Below are 17492 nucleotides of genomic sequence, written 5' to 3' on the forward strand. Positions count from 1 at the left end.
CTCTCAGTCAGAACATGCAATATCATGCTTAAGTAACTAGCGAAACTAGCGAGCTAACTTCCGCTAGCTTCCCGCTAACTTCTAACTCCGTTAAATGTAATAAATTTTGTTTTCATGGATGCTTGGAAGTTAAACTTCATAGTTACACCTGGTAAAGCAGCAATGCTGATCGTTTTATTAAATATGAAAGAATTTAGACAGTTTTTAACTCTCGGTGATGCTGCAGTGTTCGTTTGACCTGACGCATACGGAGTTTAGAACCCAGATTACTCCCAGATTTAAGAGCATCTTAGTCCGACAAATACGACAATAACGACGGCCGCTTGCATGTTCTGCAAAAAAATGTGCTTTGTCGTGTATCTGACGGACAAACACCAAACCAGTTCCACATCACTGAAGTTGCACCATTTTTACAAACCAATTCTGGTTCATCTGTTTCACTCAACAATCGGCCATGTGCGTAGGCCTGGGCGATATATCGAGTTTTTAAAAAATATCGATATATTTTTATACGAGATATAAGATGTGACAATATCCTTTATATCGATATAGTCTATGTTACGTTATAATTATACTTGTGGAGCCGCAAGTTTGCCTCTCTTTCGTCCACTTTTGTCTTTACGCAACGTTACTCGGCCTCGCCCCTCCTTCAATAAACACAGCTCCCCCTCCTCCCCCATCGCTTCACCTGCAGGAAGCGACAAGATGGACACGGCAAATCTCCGTTAACGAGTTACTGCACATCGCCCCGTGCGTGGGGCTGGACGCCGTCAACGTGTTAGCTAGCTAACCACGCTAACGAGCTAACCACGCTAACGCCTAAAATCCTTGCATTTTCTCAAAAGTTGACAGCGCGCCTTATGTATGAATTCTGGTTGTGCTTGATGGCCACTAACCGATTTTATGTGGTACACAGCGCTCAGCAATCTGTCAAAAATGTTTTAGTACGACTTTGGTAAGCTACGGTGCTGCACCGCTTGATGGATTGTCAGAGCATTACGGCTACCGAGGAGCTTCGCGGAGTGATACGTACTGTGCTTCAACGTAATATTACCCTACTGTGTATAAGGACCATAAATGGCACCTGTTAAGAGACGTGGTTACGAAGAGGATTTCAAACTCAAGACTGTCAGTCACACAGTAGAAGTTGGGAACAGAGCAGCTGTGAAATCTGTCTTTGTTACTCAGCGTCTTTTAGTTTACATTTTGACTGCACAATTGTGAGCTTTTTGTTATGCACAAAAACAACATTGTTTTCTTTTATTTATGGAGCATTATTATTTAATAAATGCTCATAATTTATTTTTGAGTAAATCTTATGTACATCTATGCTCTTTGTTAATAAAAGTGCCTGTGTGACATCTGGGACACAGCTTTGACTAAGAACTCTCTTTTTGTTCTTACTTCATGGCTTTAAAAAAAAAAAATCGAGATATATATCTTATATCGCCGTCCAGGTAAAAAATATCAAGATATGAATTTTGGGTCATATCGCCCAGCCCTACATGTGCGTATGAAAACAAAGGCACTGCGCATGCGCGTTTTACTCATATTCTATCGCGATATTTAATTTTCCTATCGTTGCCTAACATTATACCGGTATTACCGTGAACGGTATAATATTGCCCAGCCCTACTGCCTAGGACACATACAGGATGTCATGCTGAAATGTAAAGCACTTACAATAGAAGACAAACAACAAACTATTCCAGCCTAATTGATGACATTTATGGCATTTGCTTTCTGTGCTGACTGATATGCTGCTCAGTGCTTTGCTGCCTGCTTTTAAATCAGATGTCACTCTGAACATAAACACAAGCTACATGTGATGTCTCTGATGTGTATCTGTTTCTACCCGTGCTGATGCTAGCATGACTAAAGCTAGCCAAGCAGCAGTAAATATGTGAAGTAAGGAAGAAGGATATACTCATCAAACAAACAGGATCATAAGAATATAAAACCACGAGCACTACAAATGTAACAGAAATATGTTGACATAAAATGGCATGTTATTTGAAATCTACACGAAACAATGACACAACTACTTTTTTTCAATTTTTTCAATTTATTTATTTTTTACCAATTGTCCAAATTAGTCTGTGATTGGCCTGAGTGTGACAGAAATCATATTTATATACAACTAAATATGACTCAGCAAACATGTTTTAAATGGATGATTCCTCACTTGATGACGGATGATCCATTTCCATATTTGCTGAGTCTTAAATTTGATGTCAGTGAACTTACCAGTGGTTGGTGTTAAAAAAAAAGCCCCCAAATCCCCTATGAGCAAGCACTTGGCGACAGTGGAGAGGAAAAACTCCCTCTTAATGGGAAGAAACCTCTGACAGAACCGGGCTCAGGAAGGGGTGGCCTTCTGTCTCGACCAAGAGGGGTTCAAATGTTCACTGACAATTTAGTTGTATATAAATATGATTTTTAGGACTTGATGTTGACACCAATTATGTGAAATTGGGGACGCACACAGTTCCGCTTCTTCTTGTTCTTCTTCTTCTTACTTGGCGGAATCTCTGGCAGGCTCTTAACTTCATTCTCGAGTTCAGCCACCTTGACATTGAGCATTTTCTGTTTGTCTCGTAGACTTTGCAAAGATCCCTGTACAGAAAATGCAGCTGACTCTTCTTTTTCGATCTTCTGTTGTTCTGTGGTGTCTTTTTCTTTCTGAGGCTCCTGCAGAGACATTGCAGTGGATGGCAGTGAGTCCTCTTTTTCCATCTTCTCCTGTTCTCCAGTCTCGTTTTCTTTCAGAGGCTCACATTTATGCATTTCATTTGCAGCAGTGGAATTTTGTTCTTTGTGCTGCTGTGGGATTTTAAGTGAGCAATCTTTGGCCTCTTTCAGCTCTCGCTCAGGAGATTCTCTCTTCAAATCATGAAGGGCCTTGTTGGGGCAGAGCTGGGATTTCAGGTCACTGATTTCCAGGTTGAGTGTCTCCTGCTCCTGCCTATGTTTAACAGCCTGCTCTTCAAGCTGATTTTGAGCTGCTAGGAGCTGTTTCTGGAGCATCTCAATCTGCTCCTGCTGAATCCTACATTTGAGCTCAAATTCAGCCTCCTTAGAGGACTTCAGTCCTACAGAGTCAGTGTGTGAAGCCTCTGTGGTTGGAGTGGCAGACTCCACACACTGCTCTGTGGTAGGGTGGCTGATTTGGTCCTGCAGGGTAGCAATCACCTCATCCAATATGACAATAGCTTCATTGTCATTTGTGAGAGTGTCTGTCTCACTGATGTCATTGGGCTTATTACTAGAAGCCTCTTCCAGCTGCTCTATGAGGTCTTTAATCGTTTCCTCATAATTTCGCTTGTTCTCGTGAATTTCTTCACGAAGTTTGTTCACCTCAAGCTGGTGATAAGAGGCCCTCTTGTTTGCACCTACCATTTTACCGTAAAGGTTGTTCTGATGGTATTGGGAGGCTTCCAGTTGGTGTCTGAGAGCAGCAATCTCGTGCCAGGGATTAAACGGGGGTCTAAATGTGGGATTGGGTTGATATTGCCAAGTCCCTCCGTTAGGCACAGGGTTTGGTCTGCTGTGGTTCTTCCCATTTCCCTCTCTCTCCATGTCCTCCTTTGCATTTGAAATGGGGAGGGATTCAGCCTTTTCTTTTTCAGGAGTGGCTTCAGTGTTTTTTTGCACTTCTTCATTTTTCGGGTTTGCTCCATAACCCGTGGTGTTTTGAGCTTCAAGAAGCGCCCGGGCATTTGCCCGAGTAATTGGTCTTCTTGGTTCTTCAGCCACTCTTTTCTGTTTTTGCTTTTGTTGTTTCTTTGGTTTCACAACCGTTTCCTTTGGTGGTTGTGCCACAGGAGACTTTTCAGTATTTGGTTGTGCGGCTTTTTTTGCTTCTGCCATTGTAGATGCGTCAGCGTTTGCGTCTGCGTTTCTCTGCGTCTGCCTTGTCTTTGTTTTAACAACCAGGTTGTTTTGTGTTTCTGCCATCCGAGATCCACTGAAGTTGGTTGAATGTCTCCCCTATTTATAGGTTTTTCAGTAGAATGTGCACTGTGACATCACAGGCTGTTCCTGTGATGCGCTGTTCCTTTGAAGTGCCATGATTAGAACAATTCAAAATAAAATGCCCACAAACCTAATGTAAAGGAAAGGCTTTTATTTTGTAGCACATACTGAATTAACACTATAAAAGCTACTCTACAGGAATTGCAGTAAAAAATAAAACTAAAGAAAAATATGTTTTTTAAATGGTTGTTAAAAAAACTAACCAAAGTAGAAGACAACTGTTTAGTGGAAAGTATTCGACATTCTAGAGATTCTCAGGCATAATAACTTCTTTCATAATTTAAACAAGGACAGGTAGAAAACGTTCATATTTAGTGAAAGATATTTATTAACATTATCCAATGAGAGTTACTGAATGTCTGTAGGCAGTGAGATCTTGGTGGTTGCCGAGGCGACAGAATGTCATCTATGTTTTGTTTTAAATTCAGTTTCAATGCTGAATCTAAGAAACAACAGACTGCAGAGGGAGACTTTAATAGAGGTTTACTAACTCTTACTATCATATACATTGTGGAAAAATCTGTCTTTATTTAGCATAATATATTTGTTATAAGCACTAAATATGTTTGATGATTAACTGACGATGAACACTAACGTACCAAGCTGAAAATTCTGCTCACCAGTCAGCAGCTTATATTCACAAAAAACGGATAAATCTGCGATCCATGCAACTCTAACCAGCCAACAAAAACGTGTTCATAATACAAAACAAGTTTACTTTGTGAAATGTTAAAAGGTACAAAAAATAAAACAATAAAATAAAACAATATGTTTTCAAGACTTTTTCACAAGTTCCTATATCTCACTGAAATGTTACTCTGTAGCTGATTTCTCGTATTTTAAGTGTGATGAGAAATTTTGAGTAGAAACAAGACAAATATACTTGATAAGATTTTGAGTTTTTGCAGTGTATATGCAGCTGATTGGTTTGGTCTTTAACCAACATGGAATCATTTATGTTGGGCAGCTGTGGCTATGCGTACTAATCAGTGCTTCAGTCCCCAATGCTATCAGTCCACACGTCAAAGGGCAAGATACTGAACCTTCGATTGTCCCCAATGCATTTGGGTGTGAATGAAATGTATGACTATGACTTCTAGTTCAAAAAGGGCTATTTATGTATTTAAGTCCAGTTGTTGCTCATTCACTGTTACCTTGAACGTGTCATGCTATCACCACTCTGTGTAACAGATATTTCCTATATTAGCAAATATGTTTTACACTATTTACCTACTGAAATGAAATCGTAACTCCAGAAAAATGTTTAACTGTTTATTTCTGGACCAGTTAAGCTGACTTTAAGACCTTGGCTTTAATAGACATCTCATAGTGTACAGATCTATTTTTTATTATTTAAGCCATTTTGAGCAATTAAGCACCAAGACTTATTATATTAATTTTTTTCAGTCTTCTGCAAGGGTTTGTTATTATGAGCTTTTATCTAAGCTTTTTTTTTCCAACTACAAAAATACATTTTGTTTTGTTGCCTCTTATTTTGTCTGTCATGAATGCTTTTTATATATTTTAATACACGTAATGGTTTATTGATGAAGTACACAGACAGAGACCAAAGTTTTCCCCCTCTCCTCACCTCTTTAATCTCATCATCGCCCTCCTTCTCTATGAGGGATTATGATTAAAGATATCTGCACATAGCCCCAAGGCGTAAAGTATCTACTGGTGCTTGTACTTTTTGAAAGTGAAGATGAAAGATTGTTGAGTGCACTCTAAAAAAAATCAAAAACCTCACACGGCTGGGTCATCCGCTTTCATCTCTCAAAGCATTTTGTGAGACACCAGGTTTGCTGAATAATAAAAGCCCAGTCCCCATTTGGTTCACATTTTGGTTGTTTTCAGCCTAATTATCATGACTTGGGCAACTTCACTGGGCTTTATTTGCATTTAGACCATTGTATACCAAATGGAAGTTGTGCCTTTACAAGTTTAATGTATGATTTGTTCATTCTTTTCAGCTGAAAACTTTATATGTTGTGTCACCTTTTATACATTTCTTTAAATATGATGGTGGTTATATAACTCCATTCTTCACTTGCTCCTTTAATTAAGTCCAGCAGAGTTTAGCATGTTTTTATTTCTTTTTCTTCTTCTAGGAGCTTTCCAGAGAAGAGGTGGTGGGTCCATTTATAATCTGGCCTGCTGAAGCAGGGATGGACTTCCCTAAGCAGGAGGGCCAGCTGACTTTTGATGTGGGCAAACGTAACACATCACTGGAGATTTACCTAACACCTGACCGTGCCTCATCCTTACCCACACCTAAGCGCTTCCAAGTGGAACTATACAATCCAACAGGAGGTGCCACAGTACACTCCCAGTTTGGCCTGGCTAATGTGACTCTGGTGTCAAATGCAGCAAGTGAAGCTGTCTGGGTCTTACTGGACCAGTTGCATCAACCCCTTGAAACTCCTACATTGGACCTGGTGCTGCAGGGACTAATAGATAAAGTCAGTCCACCTCTCAATAATGAGCAGATGATCGCTGTGTTTGAAGGTCTGGGGAAGGTAAGCCCAATCATCTGGTTTTTATACCAAGAAAAAATTTTTTTTAATTACTGCATAAGTGTATAAAATATTGGATAATCTATGTGATTGCATGTGACTGTGAGTCAGTGTAGTTGTTTGTGTCTGTCAGCTTAGTTAAAGACCATACATCGCCTCCCATGAGCTACTTTGTCTGTCATTCATTAGTTCTCACTTAATAAGATTGCTGCTATCATGAAGTTGAAATTAGAATCTATTTATTGCATCTTCTTAACCAGCTGCACAAAAGAATAAACAGAATATACAGGGACATGTTTAGAAAGAGTAAATAAGAAGTAGGGACTACAGAGAAAAATGCATTCTGAGCACACACAATGCGCATGACCCTGAAGGTCAAACTAAAGAAAGTAACTCAGGTGAGTGCTTTGGATGTGTGAATAACAGCACTAAAGTTTACTCAGAGCTCCTCAGTCTTTCTCATCCTTTCTGTCTTCTGAGCCAGGTGCTTGCAGAGGCAGAAAGAGCTCCTTTACAGAACAACAGCCGGAATTTGACCTATAACCTGTTGTGTGCCTTGGCCAATCCCAGTCGAGTCGACACTCGAGGTGTCAGCCACCTTGCTGAGGTGGCGGAGCGATTTGCATTCTCCCTCCTTAAACATAGTCAGTGTGAGATGTGAGTGTCCTAAATGTTCTAAATGAGTGAAGAGTTGCATGGTACACCTTATTGTAATACAGATGAATATTACCTCACAAATTAATGTTAAATCGTGCTTGGATTTACAATTTCTTCTTTGTAAAATTTTTCTCCAGAAAGGTTACAGTCCTGGAAACTTGTCCGTATATGAACATCTCTGCCTTCCAGTGGTACCCCACAGAAATTAATGGATACAAGTTCAGGGGCCGTAATGCAGACTTCTTCCAGCTCCCAAATACTCTGCTGCCAGTACCAGCAGTTTTAACTGCGGACTGCGGCAACCTCAACAGGATGCAGCTGACCGAGTTTAGAAATGAACATTGGTTTCGCACCAGTGATGCAGCTACTGCTCTCAATGGGAAAGTAGGTGCTGGGACACTGACTTCATTGAAAAATCATGAGCAATTGTTAAAATGTCAAAATCTCCTTTTCTTTTTTTAAACAGCAGGTGGCAGTATGGCTCTGATATAAAGCAGCCATTAATCTGGTGGCTGCTCTGCAACTGAACCGTCTTCTGTTGTATCTGGTTATACGTAGGTATTCTCGGCCAGTCTCCAGGGCAGAGGGTCACGACCTCTGGAAGATGGCAACGAGGTGGTGTATCGTATCCACAGCCCCGGTCAGCAGGTTAAACCAGGCCAGTCTCAGTGCCTTCTCTGGAACCAGACCACTAGAAGGTAACAAAAACACATTAAATGAGATTCAAGCTTAACTGTTTCTCAGATAGACTAAAAATAGAACGTGCACATTATATACAAAAATATAAGATGTATATTTTTATTTATATACAAATATTTCCATTTATTTTTGTTACCTGATAATATCAGTTGCTGAGGTTTTTTCTAGTTCTAGTGTCTGCCTACTAATTTATTTTTTACTCGACGTAATTTAGCTCAACCAGTGTACTGCTTTCCTTATTTAAGACTACACATGGCTTGATTAGCATCTAAAGAAGGCCTCTGTTTGTCTTCCTTATACTTATTTTGGGTAATAGTTTGCTAAATAAAGGGCAGAGTTCCTAGTTTGTCCTCTCAATAAGGCCTCTCTGTGGCTGATGCCGTATCTTTCTCCTTTATATCTACACATTCAGTCTCCTGCACGCTGAATCATCCCACATTGAGTTACTTTGTTGAGGACATTCCTGGGGATTGAAATTGGACTTGGCAGGAACACAGTGTTTTTTGGCAGGTTTGGTTTGGACAGAGCAGCTACTTGGAGGACGTACCCCAGGAAGCAAAATTTATTATGCAAGTGATACCAAGAGAGAGCAAAATATGGAGAGAGAGAGAGAGAGAGAGAGTCAGAATCACAGTAACAGTGAATCTAACACAAACATGGTTATGCTCTGGTTTGTCTCACACATTCTTTGCAAAGTAAAGGTTACTGTAGATAATAATAAAACAAACTCAAAGAAGCCAAAATGTCAGAGAACAAAAGCACACAATCATGGGCATGGTTAGACTCATTGCTCTTTGTATTTGCTTTGCTCGTATTTTGTTATATTCTGTTGTAGTGTCTCGTCTCTTATTGTCTCTTTTTGTCTTCCCTTTAGCTGGTCATCAAATGGTCAATACTGCAGGGTTGTGGAAGAAAGTGGGAATTATGTTGAGTGTGCATGCACGCACTTGTCTATCTATGCAGCCCATGCTGAGTTTGCAAAGCTTGCATCCTACAATGAAGCCTTCTTTGCCTCAGGATTTATCTGTATCTCAGGTACAACACACTCTCCCCTTGAGTTCTCATCTTTTTACCCTCCTTGTGGAGTTTCCATATGTACATCCCCACTTGTATAAATGGATTCAAATAAATCACTTAATTAAGTATCATTAATGCTGACTTCTCTGTCTACAGGCTTTGCATTGGCCATAATATCCCATGTGCTGTGCTCCCGTTTCCCCATGTTTGCTGCCAAACTGCTCACTCACATGATGGTGAGCTGCCTTGGAACTCAGGTAAAGCATTAGTTTGGATCTTGTTCTGCTTTTAAACTCTGAATGCAGCATTAGTTTCTTTGGTATTCTCATCTCTTTGCATCAGGTGCAAATGTACATGACAGGGCACCTCTGGGAATTGTTGTTGAGGCATCCATTTCTCTGTGCTCCAGTAGACCAGCATATTAGATATATGTGGGTTGCAAACATTAACACAGCACTCATACGTGGATTCATTCGCTTAGAGCATTTTAAAGCTGCTCACTGTGCACTCACTCACACACCCACAGTCACACGTCGCACGCTAGACATGTCGCGGATATTTTCTTGGAAATGTGCATGGATGCGAACATCATCCAGTGTCATCGTTTGCGTAGTTTGCGGGTTGGTGCGTCCTGACAACGCAACCATGCCCCCCGCACCCTCACCCATTAAAAACGCAAGCTGTCACATAACCATTGAGCGAGGTAGATATGTGGCTACAGGTGGTCCTGATCAAGTGTGTGTGTTTGTGTGTGTGCATGTGTGCTTGCGTGACTGAGTGCGGGACTGGTAATTTTCCACTGGTCCCCCTCTCTTTGGTTGACAAACACAAGTCATTTCTAAAGAGGTCCCTGGGGGCTAGCCACCTCGGAGTAGACCCGTTTATGGCCCAGGCAGAGCCCCTGAACCTAAAAGGGTTTTGGATGGAAAATTCCACCCTGTTCTCTTTCCTAGTTTGTACGTTACTGTATAATAATGCCTTCTTCCTCGATAGTGCGTGTGTCTAACTTTGGTCTAGGGATTCGAAATGTTTGCATTTTTCTAGCCTTTTAGTCAAAGCCAGCTGTGAAAAGCTTGCTGAAGGCCTATCTGATTGTAGGTTCTGATGTTAAAATGTAGCCTTTAAGCGGTCTTTTGTTAGTGCTGGAAGTATTTCGGAGATAATGATGGGTGGGATGTGCTGAATTGAATTAGATCAAGTCACATCTTGTCTTCACTTATTCAGTTTAGCTTGTATGTCAAGTGGCTTGCTGAAAAAACTCTTTTTCTTATATAAATCACTTGGAGCAGATTTCTTTAGACAGTCTGATTTCTTTCTTTCTTTCTTTTATTTTTAAATAATTATCCACAAAGTGGATGACACATGTATTTGGACATAAATCAATTACCTCAACAATTTGCCAGGAGGGTCCTTTTTTATAACTGTTCTGTCAGAATATTTACCACTTAATGTCTTGAAAATGTTGCATATTCACAAAGAGGACTCTGTTTTTCTGTTTGTTTTTGTTAAAAATGCTACCTGTCAATCAAGAATGTTAATTGCATTCATCTAATCCTTCTGCAAACGTGTCATTTAAAGAAAGAGAGAGATGCTTTGTTCTTGCAAGCTCATAGTCAGCTTTTCCTGGTCAAGCTGTGGCTATCACTGATACAGTGACAGTGCTGTTTTTCTTCTTTTTATATATATCAGAATAGATGCCAAATGTTATTAGTAACACAAATGTCTCCCATATTTGTGGGTTGTAGCTCACACATCACCACTGATTTGAAGGATCATATCCAACTCCAACCACCTCTGGCAGGCAGGGTATGCCATCTGTGTTGGCTGTAATCATTCACTGAGTTTGCCCTCTCTGTGGAGAAAATTAGAGCTGCCAGTTTGATGAATTTCTCTCTGCATCTGCTACCGTACACTGAAGAGAACTTACATAATACTTCACCTCTCTTAAACAGTCTGTAAGTTGAGTGACGAAGCAGGATTTGGGGTTAGCGAGGCAACCCTGGCTTTTCAAGGTAGCAGTTAGCAGCAGACCAGTGCTTATAAAACTACCATCTGCTGACCAATCAGTTGCACTGGGTGGATCTAGCTTTCCTTATCACAGGCAATTTTAAGGCCATTCCACTGTTCTCTAATCCTCTGCGTATCAAAAGAATCTTGTGCTGATCTTTTAAGATTTGCAAGTAATCATTTTCATTGTTTAAAGTCATGATTTTAAATGTGTTCTTTACTTGTTTGGCAAAGGTTTTTAGCATACTTCTGAAATTTTCCTGTACACACTGAGAATGAATCTAAGAAACACATTCATTAAATGAAATACTCTGTTGTAATTAGATTCAGATTTACTCGTGCTTCTCAGTGCTTCTCTGACAAGTCAGTATAAACTGGACAGATAGCTAACATGAGCGACCAAATAAAGACTTGATACTTGACTTAAATATACAGTTTAAGCCCAGAATAGAAATAAAAACCTGTTTGGTATCTACCTCTTTTAATATTACAGGTACACTTCAGTAAGTATGTATTAATTTAAAAGATAAATTGTACATTCTCCGTGAAAATTCTCTCAACTTTATTGTGTAATAAACTGTAACAACTAAACCATGTGTTTCAAATGCAACTGATCACATGAATAAATAAGCAGCCACGGTAGAAGAAAGCAGCTGCAGAAGAAAAGTCTGTGACTCCTTTGAGATATTCTGTATATCTACATAAATATCAGTTAAAATATCAACTGACCTTTTTTATTATTTTATGATACAAGATACAAAATAAGATAAAGAAAGCTAAGTAAACCAAATGTGTCAAAAATATTAGACTTTGGAAATCTTTGGAATGTTCTGGACAGTCTGAACTTCATAACACAATCAAGAAAATTAATCATGGGTTTGATTTGAAAGCACTTCAGAAAAAATGTTAATTGATTATCTTGAGACTAAAAAGATTTGCAGAACCATTTCTGAAGATTTCGACCTCCTACAACATACCGTCAGAAAGACTGTGTACTAATCAAGTAAATATAAAACTATTGCTACCCTCCCAAGAGTTGAAACAACAAAGATCACAATAAGAATGATGCGTGTAATAGTCTGGGAGGCCATAAAGGAGCTCCTAATTACTTCTAAACAGTTAAAGGGCTGTAAGAAGAAAGTCTGTTTTGCGGCATCTGGGCCACGGTGGCTTGTAATCATTAAGTGAGTAAGGTATCATACCAAAGAATGGCCAGAGAAGAAGAATAAAGATAGTATGTTGCAAACGTGAGATCAAAGTTGTAACCCTTCTCCAAAATAAATGTTTTGGAGGGATTTGAAGCACACAGTAGGGAGGAAAGGCACCTCATGTACATTCCTCATTCCTGAGTTCAGGGGGATATGAGCAATATTGGCAAAGCTTACTCCAACTTAACGTGCAGGAATGATCAGCCCTTATCTGAACCAGTTAGTGGTTAGTTTCGTTTAAGTGTCCCATTCTTTTCTCCCTCACAAATATTTAATACTGGATCGGTTTCCTTTATGAATGCTAGCAGCAATCATTTTTAATTGGGTTTAATTTTTCTACTTTACAGATTTTTGGGGGCTGAAACTCTGTTGGTTGTTTAGATGTGCTTGTCTAGTTAAACATGTAAAAATATACTCTTTATTCCTTTTACTGTAACTATACAAACAACCTAGCATGAGCAAGCAGGATAGTTTCTTAAACATATTTAAATCTTTTAAATCAAGAAAACAATTTACAAAAGAACCATCCATCTATCCATCCATCCATCATCCATTCTCTTCGCTTAACCTTATCCTTCTCAGGGGGGCGCTAGAGAATATCTGAGCTTTCATAGGGCGAGAGGCAGGTACACCCTGGACAGGTTGCCAATCTGACGCAGGGCTAGCACATATAACGATACACATTCACATCTATGGACAATTTAGAATTACCAGTTAACCTAACCTCACTACTTTGATGTCTTTGGACTGTGGGAGAACATGCAAACCCCACACAGAAAGGCCACGGATGGTGGCCAGATGGTGGAGTGGAACTCTGGACCTTCTTGATGTGTGAGGCAACAGTGCTACCATTAATAGTCAATGCATTAATTTATTTTACAGTCACAACGATATATTTTTTAGACTTTACTGAGAGAAAAATGCTTAATTGCACACTCGCTGCATTTCACCATTATCTAAGACTGAATTTGAACTGTCACCCAACAGTGACCACTAGAGGGAGCGTAACACTATCAAATAAAGCCAGAATTTAGACAAATTATAGTAATTAGCTGCTTGCGTGTTAATAATATGACGATGATATACTATATAAAATTGTATTTGCATTGTATTTATAAGACTTCTGGACCTGTCTGTGTGAGTATATAGCTAGATTCAGGAAGTACTGTGTTGTCTTACCTGAGGGGCACTGCCTTGCACAACTGAGGTTATTAGGTTTAATGACGCCAAATAACAAAAATACATTTTTAAATGAGAAAGTGGAGCCTTCTGGTTCAGTTTGTGTAGTTTAATTGCATTACTGTCTCAGTATTTTTGCTGTCGTGCTTTTTACCTCTTTAGTATTTAGTTAGAAAATGCCAAAGACCCAAGGGCACCAGAGGTAGGACATTTAATTGCTAAATCACCATGAAAACTAAGACAGCAGTGCTGGTACAAGCAAGAGAGGCAGATGATGAAGCAAACAGGACTGAGATGAAAGAGAAGATTGCACAAACTTTTAACTTTACTATGATATTATATCCAGATTGTGTGATGTGATGTTTACCATCTTAAAGGAGAAGAAAATGTCAATCAGATTTCTACAAACTATTGCAGCACATCTTGAGTAATGTGTGTTCTAATATGTGTTTCTTAATCTTCTGGGATTTTTTTTTTCAAATGTATAAAGCTCAGACTGTATACGTTTAGATATATAGGTTTAGTAAGAGGACTCATCCAGCAGTACTGCAGACACAAAATCTTGCTGAAGGTGTTTTATAGTCAGACAGGTTGGAACTGATCTGGGCCAGTAATAAGACACCTACAGGCAGTGGCCACTGTCAAGGCCACTGCGTCAGGACTCCGACTGAGAAGAAAATAAAAATTTGTCACATCCGCTGTAGGTGTGTCGGCCTGTCTATCTGTTTTTGTCTGAGTGTAAATTTAACAGTGTGCTACATAAGTACTGGTCGTATATGCACAATTATTTTGTTTTACATTGACAGATATTGCTTAGATGCTTAGAGATGGAAAAATGAAAAAGAAAACTAAATGGCATTAAATAGGAAAATTGAAATTTTCAGGGTTTTGTTTGCTTTGGAATATGCTCCTTTATTTTATTTTGAAAAGATTATCATAGGGTTGGGGAAGAAATGGAGAAAGACCTGTTACCGTATGGTTAGACTTGTTTAGGAGGTTGTCTTATCCTGATAGTATGATAGATAATGACTTTCAAAAATAAAATTAAATGAATATAATATAATATAATTATGAAGTACATTCTGTGCAATAGAATGTGAAAATATATGTGTTTCCATGGTTATTCCTGATCAATTGTATATTCTTTCTAAGCAGATCTTAGAATCGACAGTGTCAGCAATAAAATAAGAACCTATTGTCCAGTTAAATACATAAATATAAATACATAACTGAAGATCCAAAAACAAACAGCAACTGAAGGTGGCTGAACATCTCAAGAGAGGAAACACAATAGGTGATGATATCCATGGGTTCTAGACTTGAGGCAGTGATTGCCTGCAAATGTTTTAATCCAAATATTAAAAATAATTCTTATACTCACTGTTATGAAAGCATAATGATTGTTTGGTGTTGTCCACTTATTTATGAGCATCTGAACACGGGGACCAATGCTGTACTTCTTAAATAGTTAGTTAAAATGAAAAATTAGAGTTTTGTTTAATCTGCATTTCAGTCAGATTTTATTGTTTCATTTAAAATCCACTGTGGTTTTATACTGTAGTAAAACTACAGAAATGTGTATTTGTTAAAAAAAATCTTGCTGTCAGTAGTTTGCTGAAATACAAGTCAGTAACTGTAGAAACAGAAAGTTTGGGTGGAAACTGTGCAATGCGCAACCAGATTGAAGTTGATTGTTTCACATTCACTTTTTTTCACTCTTTCAGCTTCTCATTTTCTCTTTCCTGTTGCCAAAAAAGTATTTTTTAACACTATGATTATTTCCAAACAGGACATGATATGATACTGAAAGCATCAGTTTTCACATGCACTGTATGTCACTGAAATGGACAACTTTGGCCATCTGAGTTAAAGACTAAGATGGTTAAGAATTACTTTCAATACATTGTAGTTAAAGTAACTAAATACTGATATTTCACATTCCCAAGTTTTTTTTAGATTTATAATATTAACCAATAATTTTTTTAATTATATTTTATTTATATATTATTGACAAAAAATATAAATTCTTATATTGGATGTATATATTTACTTGTCAAAAACACAATGGAATGGAAATGTGGGCATGCTTGAACACATCCAGTTTCTGTATGCGGGAAAAAAAATTATATATATATAAAAAATACTATTAAATTACTCTTCCTTTGGGATTAAACAGCCCACCGCCACGTCTCAGACAGACATTCCCACACACATTCAGTAAAGTGTTTACCCCTGTGTTGCCATTGCTTTATTCCAGTACATGGGAGGTGTTTAGGTGACTCTTACTTCTGGTTATAAAGGATTTCCTGTTAGCTCTGGGACCAAATCCAGCATTCAGAAGTCTGCCCTTGTATCCACATGCACAAAGTCACACACACATAAACACTACGCCAACTCTTTTTCCTCTTGCACAACAACCACTGCTGTCTTTTCCCATCTCTGAGGAGAATACAGAAGTTGTGTGCTTGCTGACAAGATTCCTAAAAGTTCCTGTCTGTCGTCACTGTGTATGTGCATGTGGTGAAGGAGTGGGGTAGGGTTTGAACGAATGCATGCAGTTTCTCAGGTGTTCAGGGAGGGGAGACGTATGAAATGTGTGGTCAAAGACGTAGTTTTGTACAGAAGATAAGATCAGCATGAGTCTTTCTGAGACTCTGTTTTTCCTGAGGAAATGTATCTGTTCCCATCATGAATCAGTAGACATTGGGGGGTTTTGAATGTCTTTTAGGGTCTGATTCTCTGGTTGACGTCAGAGTACATGCCTAGCTTGTCCTATTGTGTGTTTAAACCCACAAGAGTTTATAAATCAGAACACAAAAGAAGGAAAATAGCAAGAAACATAATGGTTACCAGCCTGTCCCTCTCAGACAAATGTCTCAAATTTTGTACAGTTTCTATCTAAATCTTAGGGTGTTATTGTTTCATGCAGTTATTAAAAAGTCAATAGCAGGCTAAAACACAGCATGTCCCTATTAAATGCATTACTGTCTCAGAGTTGAGCAAATGGCACACAAGGTATTTAAGGGTATAAGTGTCAGTAGCTGAGGCCTGTGTCACCGTTTGTGTATGGGTTCCAGGAAATGCTCATGTTGCAGGAGCCACGGTGTGTATGTATGTGTGTGTGTGTGTGTGTGTGTAACAGAACAGTGGAGGGGTAAGGAAGGCCTTTTGGGAGATACTCTATTCGAACACCTCGTGCCTTTGTTTCCCTAGCTCCTCTTATCTTAATTTGTTCCATCTATTGTTAAAGTCAGCAGCATTTTTCTTCTACACGCTCACTATTCATTGTGTCCATGTCTCTTACCTGTTACTGAAAAATGAGCCAACACTGTACAGTAATAGCCAACTGCCTGACTTTCTCTTACCTTCATTTCCTTATGTTCATCTGTTTTTTCTGTTTCTCTGATTTTTCCCTTCTTTCACCGCTTTTACATGACAAAATACTGAGTAGTGTCCCTTCTTCTATTCTTTGTCCCCTTTATCATTCTGGCAGCAGGTAGCCTTTGCTTGGAGCTGTGACATTACCAGCAAAAGGCTGTTTCACTCTGTCTCTGTCTCTTCTTTCTAACCCTCTAAAGGTGGCTGGGTGTAACTGGTGTGACTCATTAGTTTAAACAATGACAGTATATGTAGATGTAGCAAAACAGTCTGCAGGCTGTGGATTACCCTGAAGAAAGAGTACAGAGTACACACAGGAGACAACATTTATTTTTACCACAATAGCAAATTAAACACAAGGTAATGAGAATGCACACAGGCTCAGCTCACCTGTACAATAACCCACAGGTTAAGCAGATATGCAACACTTCTGCTGACATGTTGTTCCTTAGGGTTTGTGTTCGAGCACACTACTGCAGATAAAGAAGAGTGAGTGATTCTCAGACATAAACCACTTGTGATAATTGGACTCTCTATCCCTGGCTCAGTTCGCTGAAACACTCAGGCTAAATCTCCCTTCTGCCACCACAGTATGAAAATCAGCCCTGTTTAAATGAATGACGTCAGTCTATTTTCTTTCCTGCATTTTCTTTGCAAAATTTTTGAGCATCAACCGGCTTTTTAAGATCATGCCACAGCATCTCAATTGGATTCAGGTCAGAAGTTTGAGTAAGGCACTCTGAACTCGTCTTTTTTTTTCTTAAGCCTTTCAGAGGTGGACTTGCAAGTCTGTTTG

The 17492-nt window shown here is 39.0% G+C and overlaps 1 protein-coding gene across 1 annotated transcript in view; it reads left to right on the forward strand.

Annotated features, from left to right (window-relative positions):
• Positions 1-17492, forward strand: part of adgrv1 (adhesion G protein-coupled receptor V1) — a 123864-nt gene that overhangs the window by 65119 nt on the left and 41253 nt on the right. The window contains exons 82-87 of the mRNA XM_080309073.1: positions 6147-6554; positions 7036-7208; positions 7346-7592; positions 7767-7906; positions 8782-8942; positions 9081-9181. Of these exons, the coding sequence (XP_080165199.1) occupies positions 6147-6554; positions 7036-7208; positions 7346-7592; positions 7767-7906; positions 8782-8942; positions 9081-9181 (1230 nt within the window). The remainder of the gene's footprint in view (positions 1-6146; positions 6555-7035; positions 7209-7345; positions 7593-7766; positions 7907-8781; positions 8943-9080; positions 9182-17492) is intronic.

This window comes from Astatotilapia calliptera, chromosome 12 (genome assembly GCF_964374335.1).
Source record: "Astatotilapia calliptera chromosome 12, fAstCal68.1, whole genome shotgun sequence".
NCBI lineage: Eukaryota > Metazoa > Chordata > Actinopteri > Cichliformes > Cichlidae > Astatotilapia > Astatotilapia calliptera.